This window comes from Dipodomys spectabilis, unplaced genomic scaffold, assembly GCF_019054845.1.
Source record: "Dipodomys spectabilis isolate Male_0828 unplaced genomic scaffold, ASM1905484v1 ptg000098l, whole genome shotgun sequence".
NCBI lineage: Eukaryota > Metazoa > Chordata > Mammalia > Rodentia > Heteromyidae > Dipodomys > Dipodomys spectabilis.
Genome location: NW_024870775.1, coordinates 18,724,562 through 18,740,467, shown reverse-complemented (window position 1 = coordinate 18,740,467; position 15,906 = coordinate 18,724,562). Strand labels below are relative to the sequence as shown.

The 15,906-nt window shown below is 37.5% G+C and overlaps 1 protein-coding gene across 3 annotated transcripts in view; it reads left to right on the top strand.

Moving 5' to 3' along the window:
* The window catches only part of Kiaa2026 (KIAA2026 ortholog), a 101,544-nt gene extending 85,638 nt beyond the window's left edge, over positions 1 to 15,906 (top strand). For 2 of the 3 annotated variants that reach the window (XM_042686776.1, XM_042686775.1), the window contains 3 exons: positions 4,559 to 4,674; positions 10,010 to 10,197; positions 11,597 to 15,906. In XM_042686776.1, coding sequence (XP_042542710.1) covers positions 4,559 to 4,674; positions 10,010 to 10,197; positions 11,597 to 15,231 — 3,939 coding nt within the window. In that variant the 3' untranslated portion in view covers positions 15,232 to 15,906. The remainder of the gene's footprint in view (positions 1 to 4,558; positions 4,675 to 10,009; positions 10,198 to 11,596) is intronic. The other variant, XM_042686777.1, reaches the window with a different exon arrangement.

Genomic DNA, 15,906 nt, shown 5'->3' with positions numbered 1-15,906 from the left:
TTAGCCAATACAAAAACTATAGATTCATGTAACTGATGTTATGGTATAGGAATACCCCTTGTTAAGATCATTGTGTCATTTTGTTAAGATCATTGCCTCATTTTGATGTGTGTTCTAAATGAAAAAATTTTGATCAAACTTTACTTTCTATAACATTATGAAAGTAATAAACTATTTTTCTCATTTACCAAATACAGAAATTATAAATAAAATACCTTACCATTACTACTCTAAGGACATAAATACAGGGAAGAGGCCAGACAGGTACAATAGCTCAATCGTAGCTAGTTGGGATGCAGATTATCAGGGAGAATCATGGCCCAAGGCCAGCCTCTGTAAAAAGTTAGGAAACTCCATCCTAACCAATTCCTGGGCACAGTAGTATATGCTACCATCCACACTGACATGGATCACAGCCCAGGCATACAAGGTGAGGCCCTATCTTGAAAACAACCAATGAAAAAAGGTCCTGGAGGTCTGACTAAAGTAGTAAAGCATCTGCCTAGCAGGCATGAGGGCTTCAGTTAAATCACCAATACTACCAAAAACAAAAAATAAAGGAAAAAAAGAGGAGAAAGGGAAGGGAAGAAGGAAAGGGAGGACACTTACAAAATATATAAACCAAAACACATCAGAGGATACATGAAATTAGTCTACCCCCTAACATTTAAATTCCTTCTATGCAATCTACTAGTTCAGTAGTACATTTTGTAGCTGTTTAATTAATTAAAAATTAATAATTGAGTACTGAGTGCCAGTAATTCATGCCTGAAATCCTAGCTAACTACTCAAGAGACAGAGATTGGGAGGATCATGGTTCAAAGTCAGCCTAGTCAAAAAGTTCATGAGACCCCAATTTAACCAATTGCTGGACACAGAAAGTCATGGTTCTAGGGCCGCAAGAGCAAAACGAAGTTTTTAAGTTTTAAGACCCCTTCTTTTTCCCTAAACAACAAAAAAAATTAAAAGCTGAGCATAGTGCCACACTCTGCAAGCCAAGCTATGGCAGAAACCACAAATAAAAGGAAAGCTGTTCTGGCCAGAGCAAAAAGCAAGACTCTATCTCAAAAATTGGCATGACTCCAGGAGAAAGCACCTGTTTTTAAGCACAAAGTCTTGAGTTAAAACATATACCACCAAAACAAAACAAAATAAAAACAAAAATTGAAGTCATCTCCAAAGGTAAACAAATTCTTCCCAATCCTTTTGGAATCCTTTTCTACATTAATTGTGTGATTTAGCAACTAGAGTGATGTCTTAACAGTGTTCGATTCCACAGTCTAGTCTTCCTGCTTCTCATCTACCTAAGGTCTGCATTCCTCATCTCATCATCCCTGTATTAATCAAGAAGCAAGCATACAATCCAGTTACCTCTACAGTGATCATCTTTTTCTTCTTGTAACCTTCTGAGAAATTCAGTGTGCCTTGTGCTCACTGGTCTTTCTGCATTCTAATTAGTTCTGTTACAGAGAGGGTATTCTCTTTTTTTTTTTTTTTTTTTTGGTCCGGTCGTGGGGCCTGAACTCTGGGCCTGGGCGCTGTCCCTCAGCTCTTTAGCTCAAGGCTAGCGCTCTACCACTTGAGCCACAGCACCACTTCCGGCTTTTTTCTTTTTGCTTATATGGTGCTGAGGAATCGAACCCAGAGCCTCAGGCATGCAAGGCAACCGCTCTACCACTGAGCCACCTTCCCATCCCAGAGAGGGTATTCTCTTTACCTCTGTCCTTCATACTTTTTTTTTTCTTCTGTCTTTAGTTGGAAAAGTTTGCTTTCAGTCTCCCTATTTCATTTTTGAACCAGATAGCTAAAAAGTAGAAAATGCAATGTTGTTAATATGCCTTACTAAAAGTCGGGGTGAGAGATGGGGGAGGGGGGTGAAAGGAAACCTTCCTATTTCTTATTATTTATTGAAACAAACCCTAAATCATTCCACAAAGGGTATAGGGTGGCTATAATCTAACTGCCTTTTTGTCTTAATTCAAGTTTGCTTTGTCTATACAAAAGTTATTTTTCAGTTTCATTGTGTTTTAGGTTATTGGTTAGGTTTTTGTGGGTTAGAGTAAGTATTTTCCAAGCACTGGTGACTCAACCCTGTAATCCTAGCTACTCAGGAGGCTGAGATCTGAGAATCAAGGTCAAAGCCAGCCAGAGCAGGAAAATCCATAAAACTCGTATCTCCAGTTATCCTCAAAAAGCTGGAAATGGAGCTGTGGCTCAAGTAATAGAGTACTATCCTTGAGCAAAAAAGCTCAGAGATAGTGTCTAGGCCCTGAGTTCAAACCCCAGGATGGACCAAAAAATAGAATAAGTATCATCTCATAATTTTTTTTGAGAAAATAAACTTTTAAGCTATAACTTTTTGTTAGAGTCCTGTATTCATTTCTACAACACTTAAAAAGAAAGCCTGTTTTAAGACTTTCCTTCTATGATTTGTCATTCCACTAAGACAAGAATTTGTAAGTATAAGTTTCATATCCATTGTAAGCATGTGAATATATACTCCCACAGCTTCCTACTTTTAATAAAGAATTCACCTTGGTTTCAAAAAAAAAACCTTCAGAGATAGAAACATAGCTTTTATGTATAAACATTCTGCTGATTTAAAGCACAAAAACCTTTCTGGTAGAGTTGTACTAAAAACCAGTTAAGCTTATATGTGATTGAAATTTCCATTTGAAATATTGAAGGTTTCATATATATATGATTGGGAAATTCATGTAAAGTACCTTTAAGATGTGCTTTTTGCTCCTTAAGACAATAATTTTCCTGCCTTAGTTTATGGATATGACAGGTTGACTCCCTTAACCATTGCTTATAGGATGAAGTCTAATGTTATGCATGTTAAATGTGAGTTATCACATACATAATTGTGTTTTTTGTTAAAACAGTATATATGGTATGTGAATTGAATCCCAAAGCTTGTACAAAATATACAACATAGTAATGTAACAGTAAGTAGATTACAGTAATGATAGCTATACATTGATATTATAAGAAAACAAGGGTTGGCTTAAACTGCTATGAATTTGTTCTTTCATTATTCAAATAATTTTATGTATAGTGATGAGGTGAGGTATATCTTTAGAGGTTTCTTATAACCTGCATCATACTAAATTTATGTAATATCGTGTTTAAGCGGTAATAATGTAGTTCTTAGAACTTGAACTTTAGAACCAGATACAAGTTCAAGTGGTAGACCTTAAACAAGATTAACTCTTCTCTGAACCTTTCAAAAAGCAGTACACACACCTCAGAAGGGTTCTCATAAATGCCAGGCAGGGAGAGAGAAAGATGTAAAATACCTAGAATAACACTTAGCAAATGGAAGAGGCATCAGTAATAATTAACTATTAGTGTAGTATTGTAATTTTTAAAACAATTGAGTGTTTTGATTGCTTTTCTGTGCTATAAGCTATTTAAATTGAAATATTCTAAGAAATATGGATAATTTTGGTTTTTAGAGATAAGCCTAGCTTTTCTTACCTTTTTCCTTACTCTTTGGGAAGATTACCAAAACTTTGCTAAATGAGCTTAATTGATTAGTTTATGTAAGTGTACTTTGCTTATTTGATGAGTTCATGTTAATGTATTTTTATGGGGTTTGGGTTCATTTGTCAATGGGAATCAACCCCAGTGATCTTTGCATGTATGTGGTTAATTATTTATTAAAATTTTTATTATGACATAATTAAACATTTAAATATTTGTCACCTGGTTGGATAAAATGAGATTTCTCCTATAGAATCAGATATTGTTAAACATAAAAGATTTACTGCCAGGCGCTGGTGGTTTCCACTTGTAATCCCAGCTACTCAGGAGGCTGATTGCTGAGGACTGAGGTTCAAAACCAGCCTAGGGAGGAAAGTCTCTGAGACTTTTATCTTCAGTTAACCACCAAAAGCCATAAGTGGAACTGGGCATCAGTGGCTCATGCCTATAATCTTAGCTACTCAGGAGGCTAAGATCGGAGTCACGGTTCAGAGCTAGCCAGGGCAGGAAAGTCCTTGAGGTTCTTATCTCCAATTACCCACCGGAAAACCATAAGTGGTGCTGTGGCCCAAGTGGTAAAGCACTTGCTTTGATTTGAAGAGCGTAGAGACAGCATCCAGTCCCAGGGTTCAAGCCCCAAAACCGACCAAAAAAAAAAAAGCCATAAGTGGAACTGTGTCTCAAGATGTAGTGTGTTATCCAAGATCACAAAAACTCATGGTGCTGCAAGGAAGTGGCACTGTGGCTCAAGTGGTAGGGCGCTTGCCTTGAGCTGAAGAGCTGAGGGACAGCGCTAAGGCCCAGAGTTTAAGCCCCACGACCGACCAAAAAAAAAAAGAACAACAAAAACTCATGATGCTTACTCCCTGAGTTCAAGCACCAAGACCGGCGTCAAATTAAATAAATAAATAAAATAAAACACGATGTATTTCTCCCCTTCTTGCAAGCATTTGTGGAAGAATTAATTTTAACTGGTTATTGGCACTTTACTTTTTACTGAGCAGATAAAGCTTGATGTTGACTTTTAGATGGAATCTAAGGGATTCACTTTAAAATATTGTGTTCCTAGGGCAAATGGTATCATCGGAGACAAGCTGTAAAAGAATTGCATAGTACATTGATACGTCTTTTAAATGAATTATTACCATGGGAACCAAAGTTAATGAAGGCTTTTCAAAGAAACAGGTAATTAAAGCTTTATGATCAGTTTTACTTATTCTAGAGCTCTTAATTGATGGTTTGGGGAAAGATACACTTTTCCATTCATTTGTAATTCTGCAGATATTTTTGAGTATCCGCTGCATGATACTTCCTCAAACCGTGGGAAAACAGTGTTGATTAAACCAACCCTCTTCTCTGTGACTTATATTCTAATGGAAGAAACATACAAACTCAAATGTGATAAAAGCTGAAGGGATAGGAAATGCCTGATTTGGAGAGGATGAAGATTATTCTTCATAGAAATGAGGGAGATAGGCCTGTGGATCATCTGAGGGAAAAGCAGAGAGACTAGAAAGTGGGTAGTTTGTAAAGTTGGGATATCTGTTGTTTTGTTTGTTTGTTTCTTGGTTTGTTTTTTGGAGAAATGCAAAGAGGCAAATTAACTCAAAGCAGCGTAAATGAGAAAGACAAGAATCACAGAGGTAAAATGAAAGACATTCAGGTCATATAGGACTTTGAAAAGTTTGGCTTCTTTTTTTTTTTTTTTTGGATCCAGTTGTGGGGCCTGAACTCTGGGCCTGGGCACTGTCTCTCAGCTCAAGGCTAGCGCTCTACCACTTGAGCCACAGTGCCACTTCCGGCTTTTTTTCCTTTTGCTTATGTGGTGCTGAGGAATTGAACCCAGGGCCTCATGCACACAAGGCAAGCTCTCTACCACTGAGCCACCTTCCCAGCCCCTGAAAAGTTTGGCTTTTACACTGAGCAGTACTGAAAGGTTTCACATAGAGAAAGATGTAGTCTTTATCTTTTCATTGTTGTTTATTTATTCACAGAGCAGGGTATTCAACCCAGGATTTTGCACATGCTAGACAAACATTCTCTAGCTGAGCTATATCACCACACTTAGATGTTAAAGCACTCAACTCTAGCTGTTCATCACAGCAACAGTGTTATAAAATATACTTTACCTATTGTTTTTAGTTTAAAAGTGTTCACATTAGTAATGCATCTTAGTTATTTTGAGTTATTCCATAATTTTTAAGTTTTCCAAAGTAAAGCAAAAAAAATCTTTGAAATGAACAGTGTCAGTTGAACTTACCATAATTATACCTATTCGTTCCTTGCTTCCTTTAAACATGTCTAGAACAATATTTCTTTTCTTTCCTGTTTCCTCCAAAAGAGGCAGTTTAGAAACTGTTCCATATTGATACTTGGGAAATGCCATTCCTACTTCATAGTGTATGTGTAAAAGTAGCAATATGCCATGATCATTAAACTTTAATCACTTTGCTGTTAGAAATTTATTTTACAAAATTATACTAATGCATTTAGAAAAAGAAAATGAAACTGCTGTAGTAAAAACTAAGTTTGTTTCAAAAAGTTTATTTAGACATTGGTTAGATTGTCTTTGAAAATTACAATAACCTATGTATCCATCTGCTTTGCAACTATATATAAACTTGTCTACAGTTTTTAATTTCCTAACAACAAAATAAATATTTTGTTACTTAAAAAAGTTTCAGATCACCCACTGATGGCTCACTCCTGTTTTCCTAGCTACTCAGAAGGTTGGCATGTAAGAATTTCAGTTTGAAGCCATCCAGACAGAAAAATCCCTGAAACTCTTATCTCCAATTAATCATTAAAAAGCTAGAAGTAGAGATGTGGTTCAAGTGGTAGAGTGCCAGCCTGAAGCAAAAAAACCATTTGAGAGCTGATGGCCCTGACTAGATAGATAGATAATAGATAGATAGATAGATAGATAGATAGATAGATAGATAGATAGATAGATAGATAGATAGCTGTTGGCCCTGTCTAGATAGATAGATAGATAGATAGATAGATAGATAGATAGATAGATAGATAGATAGATAGATAGATAGATAGATAGATTAGATTAATAAAATAGTAAACTAACACAATAAATAGATAACTTTTTAAGAAAAGGAAGACTGTTGATGATGTGTTGAGGAAGATTAGGAATAAGAATTCATAACAGGGGGCTGGGAAGGTGTCTCAGTGGTAGAGCGTTTGCCTTGCATGCCTGAGGCCCTGGGTTTGATTCCTCAGCACCACATAAGCAAAAAGAAAAAAGCTGGAAGTGGTGCTGTGGCTCAAGTGGTAGAGTGCTAGCCTTGAGCTGAAGAGCTGAGGGACAGCGCCTAGGCCCAGAGTTCAGGCCCCACAACTAACAACAACAAAAAAATTAGTCTTGTTTCTTACAAATAACATATTTTGTTACTTATGAAAATTATCTGAATGATAATAAGTGGACTAGATGAAGAAGAAATGTTTGGCATATTAATACCTTGACTAGACAAAAGGATGAACATAATTAGAAGTATTAGCTAGATATGAATGCAAATGAAAATACCTTGCAGATAAGATGTGAACCTTGAAATTCTCTTTAAGTTGCTATTATATGCCATGAAATAAGTTGCTGTTATATGCCATGAAATAAGAAGCAATCAAAGCTAGAAAAGTGGTTCAGGCTTATAATTCCTAGCTACAGGCAGAGATGAAGAGAATTGAAGTTCAAGGTGAGCCAGGCAAAAAGTTTGTGAGACTCTAACTCAACCAATAAGACAATTGGCACAGTGGTATGTACCTGTTACCCAGTTACGTTAGAAGTGTAATTGTTCAAATCCAGTCCATGCCAACCTGGGAAAAATGTGAGCACTATTTAAAAAAATAAATGGGATTAGAGACATTACTTACACTATCTGGAGGCATATATAGCACTTACCTGTCCAGCACAACATCCTGAGTTCAAAACCCAGTGCCATAAAGAAAGAAAGGAGTACCTAGTAACTGAGCACAAAGAGAGCTTCATGCTGTCCCCACATAAATGCCTCTCTTTCTTACCTTACAGATTGAGTCTTTTTTTCTTTTTTTTGATCAGTTGTGAGGCTTCAGGCTCTGGCCTGGGCACTGTCCCTCAGCTCTTCAGCTCAAGGATAGTGCTCTAACACTTTGAGCCACAGCACCACTTCCAGTTTTCTGGTAGTTAATTGGAGATAGGAGTCTCATGGACTTTCCTGCCTGGGCTGGCTTATAGATTGAATCTTCCAGCTACCCTTTGCTAGCTCCTGCCAGCACCTCACAGCCCCACAAAATTCCAAGCAATCGTTTAAAACAAGTAATTAAGTAACACTTTTTGAATATGTGCCACACAAACTATGAAGTGAATACTGTTGTTATCCCCATTCTATAAATAAGTAAACTCATGTTCCAGAAAGATTAAGGCATTTGCCTAAAGTTTTACAAATAGTCAATTTAAGAAGTACTTAAACTCCAATATGCACAAAATAAGAATAGCAAAAATAAATTGGAAAATGTATGTTCAGATTTTTCTGGAGGGGGAGCGAAAGGATGCCATTTCCTGAGGGTTTTTTGTTTTCTCTTTTTCTCAAGGCTAGCGCTCTACCATTTGAACCACAGCTCCACTTCCAGCTTTTTTGGTGGCTAATTGGAGATAAGAGTTTCATAGACTTTCCTGCCTGGACTTGCTTCAAACCACATTCCTCAGATCTCAGCCTCCTCAGTAGCTAGGATTACAGGCATAAGCCACCAATGCCTGACTATTACAAATTTTTTTTTTAACAGACAAACAGTAAAAGTTTAGGTAAAATAGAAATTTAGTTGAAAGCAAAAGGAATTATAAGAGATCCCCAAAATAGCATCGAATCATTTAGAAATGTCTCCATCTCTCCATAGTTTCTCAGAGACATTGCTAAGATTTCTGTGAAAGTTTCAGAAAGTAATTATTTTTTAGCTCTGCTAAAAAATTATATGCCAGGATTAAGTGATGGATATATCTATGACAATGTTTATTGTTCAAATAATCAATATTTTTGCTTAAATTTCTTAATTAGCTTTTAAAAATGATCTTCTAAACTATGCTAAAATTAATTATTTTAATACTATTTCATGTCACTGTAACTCCTCTGTACATCAACTTTATAATAACAATAATTTAAAAAATGTTTAGAGACTATCTCAAATCCATTAGTCAATGAAACTACAAAAATTTACCTTTCTCCCACTTAATAAGTCTAATAACCTTTAGAAAGACAAATAGGTGATAGATATGTCCTAATTTTATTCAGAAATTTGCAGGTAATCCTTTCTATTTCTTAGAAATAGGATTTGTCATGAACTTTACAACTTTGGTGCAGGGGGGGAGGAGAGGGGGGGGAGGGGAAATTGGGGGGGTGGGGGGGGGAGAGGATAGAATAGGAAGGGGAAACAAAGAAGGAGGCTACAATGCTTGATAAGAAATGTACTCATTATCTTGCCCATGTAATTGTAACCCCTGTGTACAGTATTTTCACAATTAAAAAAAGAAATAGGATTTGTCTTCTTGATCACTGGTAAGACTGAACTAATATGCATCTTACGTACATTAAGATTTAAACTGAAGCTGGGTATATATGGTTGCACATGCCAGTAATCCTAGCACTCTAAGAGAAAAGGCAGAAAGATCACCAGTTCAAGGCCAGCCTGGCCTACATAGTAAGTTCAAGGCCAGCCTCAGCCTTATAGTGAGACCTTGTAACAAAAAAAGTGTTAATTAATATAGTTCACACCTGTAATTTCACTACTCAGGAAGTACTCACAGTTTGAAGCTAGCCTGGGCAAAAAGTTGGCAAGGCACCATCTCATCAATAAGCCAAGTTCGGTGATGCACACCTGTCTTCCCATCTACACTGAAGGCTATGGATAGGAGATTCAGTCCGAGACTGGCCTTGTAAAACACAAGGAAAAAATGCAAAAGAGGGTGGAATGTGGTAGAGTACCTGTCTCGCAAGTGCAAGACCCTTCATTGAAACCAGAGTACCACCAAAAATGTTAAAAACAAAAATAGGCTAGGTACCAGTGGCTCATACCTATAATCCCAGCTACTTAGGAGGATGAGATCCAGAAAATCATGATTGAAGCCAGCCTGAGCAAAAAAGTTTGTGAAATAAATAAGTCATACATATAAAATAAGTCATACATATAAAATATTGTAAAATAGGGCTGGGAAGGTGGCTCAGTGGTAGAGCGCTTGCCTTGCATGCCTGAGGCCCTGGGTTTGATTCCTCAGCACCACATAAGCAAAAAGAAAAAAAGCCGGAAGTGGTGCCGTGGCTCAAGTGGTAGAGCGCTAGCCTTGAGCTAAAGAGCTGAGGGACAGCGCCCAGGTCCAGAGTTCAGGCCCCACGACCGGACCCAAAAAAAAAAATTGTAAAATAAACCAAAAAAGATGAAAACCTAATTTTAGTGTCAATTGAAAATATTTTAATGTAGAATTTAAAATGCTAACAGGGAGTTTAATACAGATGTATTATGAGTTATATTGGGTATTTTATTTTAGGAGTCGCCTAAAGAAAGACTATGATGATTTCAGAAGACAACCTGATCATGATAAATTTTCTCGAGAGCTGTGGACTACTGAAGAATGTGAAGGAGATCCTGGGAAAGAATCTCCTAAAGTAGAAATCAATAGGTCTATAGACTCAACAGAACCTCTAGATATCCTGGAGAAAGATCACTTTGATTCAGGTAGGCATTAAAAGTGTTTAAAAAGCAATACTAAAGATAGCTTTGTTGTTGTTGTTATTATGGAGACAAAAGATAATCTGGTTTGAGAAATCAGATATGTTTTAAAGAAGTACTGTCCATGTCCTTATGAGAAATTTCTTGGGAGACACTATTATATTTCTAAGACTTTCTGGAGCCAACGACTAACTCTAAACTATAGGTATGTCATTGCTTATCACATACCATATAACCTTAATCTGTTACTCCTTTGAAATTATTTCATTCTCTTCTTTTTTTATTACTAGTTTTGAAGTCCTATTTCTGAACTGTGGAATTTGGAAAGTCTAATCCTGTGAAGTTTGTCGTTTTTTAAATGACCAAGATTGGTGGCCTAATGAGACCAGAGGAAATACATCATTTTAGTAAGGATAGGTGTCTGGGTCAGACTACATGTAACTCGTCCATTAATTGCATAAATCTAGTTTAATGGCTTTCTTCAGTTATATGAAAAGTTAGTATAAAAGTTTATGGTTATGAATATACCAACAGTTTTTCATTGTTTTGATGAATTATAAAAATATAACTTCTCAACCCAGTTTGTTAGGATCACAGATTTTTTACTAGAAGGATAAACATTAGAAAAAGACATTTTTTTATCCTTTAGAGTCTCTAAAAACAGAATAGAATGAAGAACTCTCTGTTCCTCTCCTTTTCCCTTCCCCTTCCCCTTCCTCCTCCCCATCTCCCTTTTCTCCTCCTCCTCTTTTCTCTCCCTTTCCCTCTCCCTATCCTTTCCTTTTTCTCTTTACTGGGATTGAATTCAGGGCCTGGTGCTTTCATTGAGTTGCTCATTCACTGCTGTTTCTCTACCACTTGAGCCACACCTCCAGCCAGAACTGTCTTTGGTGTCAAGATTTTCCTATCAAGAGGAAGAAAACAGTCAAATAGATTCCTTCCCAAATTAAACTCTGAGTCCTACTTGTTAGCTTAAGTATTCTTTTTTTTTTTTTTTGTCGGTTGTGGGGCTTGATCTCTGGGCTTGGGCGCTGTCTCTGCGCTCTTCAGCTCAAGGCGAGAGCTCTACCACTTGAGCCACATCGCCACTTCCAGTTTTCTAGTGGTTTATTGGAGATAAGAGTTTTATGGACTTTCCTGCCGGGGCTGGCTTTGAACCTCGATCCTCAGAACTCAGATAAAAAGTTTCCTTTTGCATTTACATTGGCAACAGAATTAGAAAATAATTGATTGCTCTAGTCAAAGGTCACATTAATCTCCATAGATGGTGCTGAAGCTTTTGAATCACCCAACAGTAAATTTCTTGATAAATTGACAGCTGAAAGATTGACTTGCTTTAATTATTGGTGTTATTACTATTCAACCAATGTTTTCTGTAAACAAATACTTGTTTTATAATTTTCAGATGATATGAAATTGTCAGAAATTGATTTTCCTATGGCCAGAAGCAAACTGTTGAAAAAGGAATTGCCTTCTAAGGATGTACTGAGGACACTGCCTAAAACACTTAAACGACAGTCCAAACAAACTAATTATCTGGATGATAGCACAAAAGAGCTTTCCCCAAGGAAGAAGGCAAAGTTAAGCACAAGTGAAACAACAGTTGAAAATTTACAAGGTGATATGCAGATTGACTGTTTGAATGAATCAAAGCGTATAGAGCTACCATTTCCAGAGTCACTTGCCTCAGTGGATTCAGTACCAGTGTCTACTCTCCAAAAAGGGACCAAGCCCATTCAGGCATTGCTTGCAAAGAATATTGGGAACAAAGTGACCTTAACAAATCAACTGCCCCCTTCTACAGGTAGAAGTGCTCCTGCTGTGGAAAAGCCAGTTGTATCTCCTCCAGAAGCAAGCCCCATGAAGCCAGCATTAACCTGCCTATCCAGTACAAAAAGTCCTTTACAGATGGTATACAAAATGCCCTGTGGTCAGTGGTTGCCCATAGATCTTCACAATAGCTCTGTGAAAATTCAGATGCAACCTGTGATGGATCCTAAAACAGGAGAAAAAATTATGCAACAGGTTCTTATTTTGCCTAAGAATTTTGTGATTCAGCACAAGGAAGGAAAAGCAGTTGCAAAAGAAATATCACCACTTCAACAAAAAGGTACAGAACAACATTACCCATCTTTCCCAGCAACAGCAAGTACAAATGCTTCTTCAGCGTCAGTTCTTGTCACCTCAACAAGTACTGTTTCTGCCCAACTGCCTAACACAGTTTTTAACAAGATAATTGCACCTCCATCAAATAGTAGTAGTGCTAGACCACAGCCTTTGTCACCTAAATCCTCTGTAAGTAATTTATTATTACCACCAGTTAAAACTAGCCAGAGTGAAGCAGGAAAAACCAAGAATGCAGTTTCAGCAGCCACATTCCCCCAGCCTGTTGCTTCACCTACTGTTTCCTCAACAGCTCAACCTCTGTTATCAGCCACAACACTAAGTGGGCCTACAAATCTTGGTAACCCCCTCACCTGTTTTGCACAACAAACTGCTGACTCTGCTGAAGCAAAGCAGGAACTGAAAACTGTGTGTATAAGAGATTCACAGTCAATTCTTGTTAGGACACGAGGAGGTAACACTGGAGTTGTAAAAGTGCAGACCAATCCAGATCAGAGTTCCCCCAACAGCTTATCTTCAGGCTCGGTTTTCACATTTGCTCCTCAACTTCAGGCATTTCTGGTGCCCAAATCAACTTCATCATCATCATTTTTTTCACAAATAGCTGGAATGACTACTACATCTAGTCTCCCACAATGCAGCCAAACACCCACTTCTGTTTCCATTCCTTGTGGCTTTAATCCATCTGTGGGAAAAAATCTCAAACCTATGTTAGGCCAGCCCTCCAGCACTGGTAGTTTGATAAATAAGACTTCACCCACACCCTCTTCTCCCTTGAAGTCATCCTCTGTTTCTTCCAGCACTCTACTACCATCAACAACAAATAGTTCAGTTAATGTAATTAACATATCAACAGGAAGTTTTGGTCAAACAAATGCAAATGCTATTCATACTCCAAATAAACAGCAGCAAGTAGATTATATCACAAAGAGTTGCCCTATTATGAGATCAGAAGCAACAGCAGCAATAAATGGAGATGTGATCAGTGGGACTCCAGTTCAGAAACTTATGCTGGTATCAGCTCCATCTGTTCTTCCTTCTAGCAATGGAACTACAGTTAATGTGGAACCTGCGCCAACCTCTACAGGTATTTCAACCCAGAAATTAGTTTTTATTAATGCTCCAGTTCCCAGTGGCACTTCTGCCTCAACTATTGTTGCAGAACCATTGAAACAAAGTCTTTCTCCCCACCTGAATAAAACATACATTAAGACTCCAGAACAACCCCAGATAGTACTAATTCCATCTTCGGTGGGAGCACCATTAAAATTAAATTCCTCCCCAACTGTGTCTCAAATAAAAGATGTGAAAATTGGGCTAAACATAGGTCAAGCAATTGTAAATCCTTCAGGCCATGTACCAGCTATACCATCAATTAACATATTACAAAGTGTAACACAGAAAGGAGAAGAGAAAAGTAGCAAGGGCTATGTTTTGCCACTGTCAACAACTGGTAATTCAGTTTCATTAAGCTCAAATTTTGTGAGTCAAAATATTCCCGCTGTTAATGAATCAGTGGTTTCTGCAGCTAAAGCAGTAAACATGTTTTCAGTTACAGGAGCAAATGTTTCTTTGGGTTCCCTTTCAGTGACCTCATCCTCTGCTGCAGTTGGGACACAACCTCCTGTGTTAGTCAGTGGAAATGATACCTCTTCAAGAATTATGCCTATTTTGTCAAGTAGACTTTCCACATCAAATCTCGGAAACACTGTGGCTATATCAACTGTGAAAACAGGACATCTTGCATCCTCTGTTCTTATCTCAACTACACAACCAACATTGACTCCCAAATGTCTAACATCAGCTTTGCAAATTCCTGTTACTGTTGCCTTGCCCTCACCTGTGACTACATCTTCAAAAATAATCAGCACAGTTCCACAATCAGCAACAGCAACAGGAGCCACAAATCCTGTATCTCTTTCTAAAAGACAATCTCGAACTTCTCTCCCATTTCAATCACCAGGGACTTCAACTACAGTGCCAACAAATGGAAACACAAATAAACCTCAAACTGAATTGTCAACACTTTCGCCAAGTCCAGGTAGAATCATTAATATTTCCAATTTTACTTCTCTGCCAAACCACCAAATGTCCCCTGCTTTAGTAAAATCAACCCCCAGTTTCAATTGTGCTCCAAGTGGCTCTGTTGTTCACACTGCTACACCACCATCAAATGTAACTAGTCTGGTAGGGGGTGCCTTCAGTGAACCTTGTATTCAGCAAAAAATAGTTATCAACACCAGTACACCTTTGGCACCTGGTACTCAGATCATGATTAATGGAGCCCGGTTTATTGTCCCACCACAAGGTCTTGGAGCTGGCAGCCATGTTCTCCTTATATCTACTAATCCAAAATATGGACCTCCTTTGGTTCTAAACAGTGGCCAAGGCATTCAGGCTACACCAGTAGATAATCCTGCCCAGAAGGTAACAGTAGGATCAAACCATTCTTTGGGTGGGCAACCTATAAAACATTCTCTAAGAAGCTCTACAAAAATTATAAACTCGCTTGGGAATGCCAGTTCTCTTCCCACAGTACATACAACACCACAAATTGTAAACACAACTGCTAAAATTTCTATTCCACCTCCTGCACCAGCAGTGTCATTGACTTCAGTTATTAAGTCTCCTCCAGCTACTCTTTTGGCTAAGACATCTTTGGTGTCTGCCATTTCTTCTGGTAATCCTCCACTGCCAAGTAGCACTTCGGTATTGCCTTTGGACACATCTGTGAAAAAATTGTTGGTTAGTCCAGAAGGAGCCATTTTGAACACCATAAATACTCCAGTCTCTAAGGTTTCTTCATTGTCTTCATCTCTTTCTCAAATTGTTGTATCTGCCAGTCGAAAACCTGTCTCTGTCTTCCCTGCTTTTCAATCATCTGGTTTAGAGAAACCTGACACAGCTGCATCTTGAATTAGACTAAACGAGCCAGTTTTTAAATATTGGGGCATTGTTTTAACTCCCTTGAAAAATTTTAACTGTTTATTATCTGTTGAAAACATACTCTATACATAGTTGAGAGAATGTGTACGTACGTGCGTGCGTGCGTGTGTGAGTGTGTGTGTGCTTTAGCTTGCAGCAAGATTTTCTTTTTTTAGGGAGGGAAAAGTGTATAGAGGGAAAAGTGTATACCATTTCACTTATTGATAGGAGGATGTTTTTCAGAAGTTCTTTGTTTAAATATATGGTCAAGATTTACTTGTCTGTATAAAAAAATTGAACAAAGTCAAATTTGACTAGAGTAAGCTAGCCTTTTGCACACTTAAGTCAACATTTCTTTTTTGAATTTGAACTATTACAGCGTATTGATGATATAGTTTTCTGTGTCATTAGTAAAATCTTATTTTTGTTTCTGTACAAAGAATATATATATTTATGCATTGTGAAAATGCAGCCCATGGTGTAAAATTGTACATATTCCTAAATCCCTAACAAGCTGTACTAAATATATGTACAAAGAACTATGCTGTCTTATTTATGTTTTGTTTACATAATGTATAGTTTTTTAAGTATTTTAGTAATTTTGGACCAGTGAACTGTTAGCAACAATGCAGAAGGATCTGCATGTAATAAACTTGAGTTGCTGTA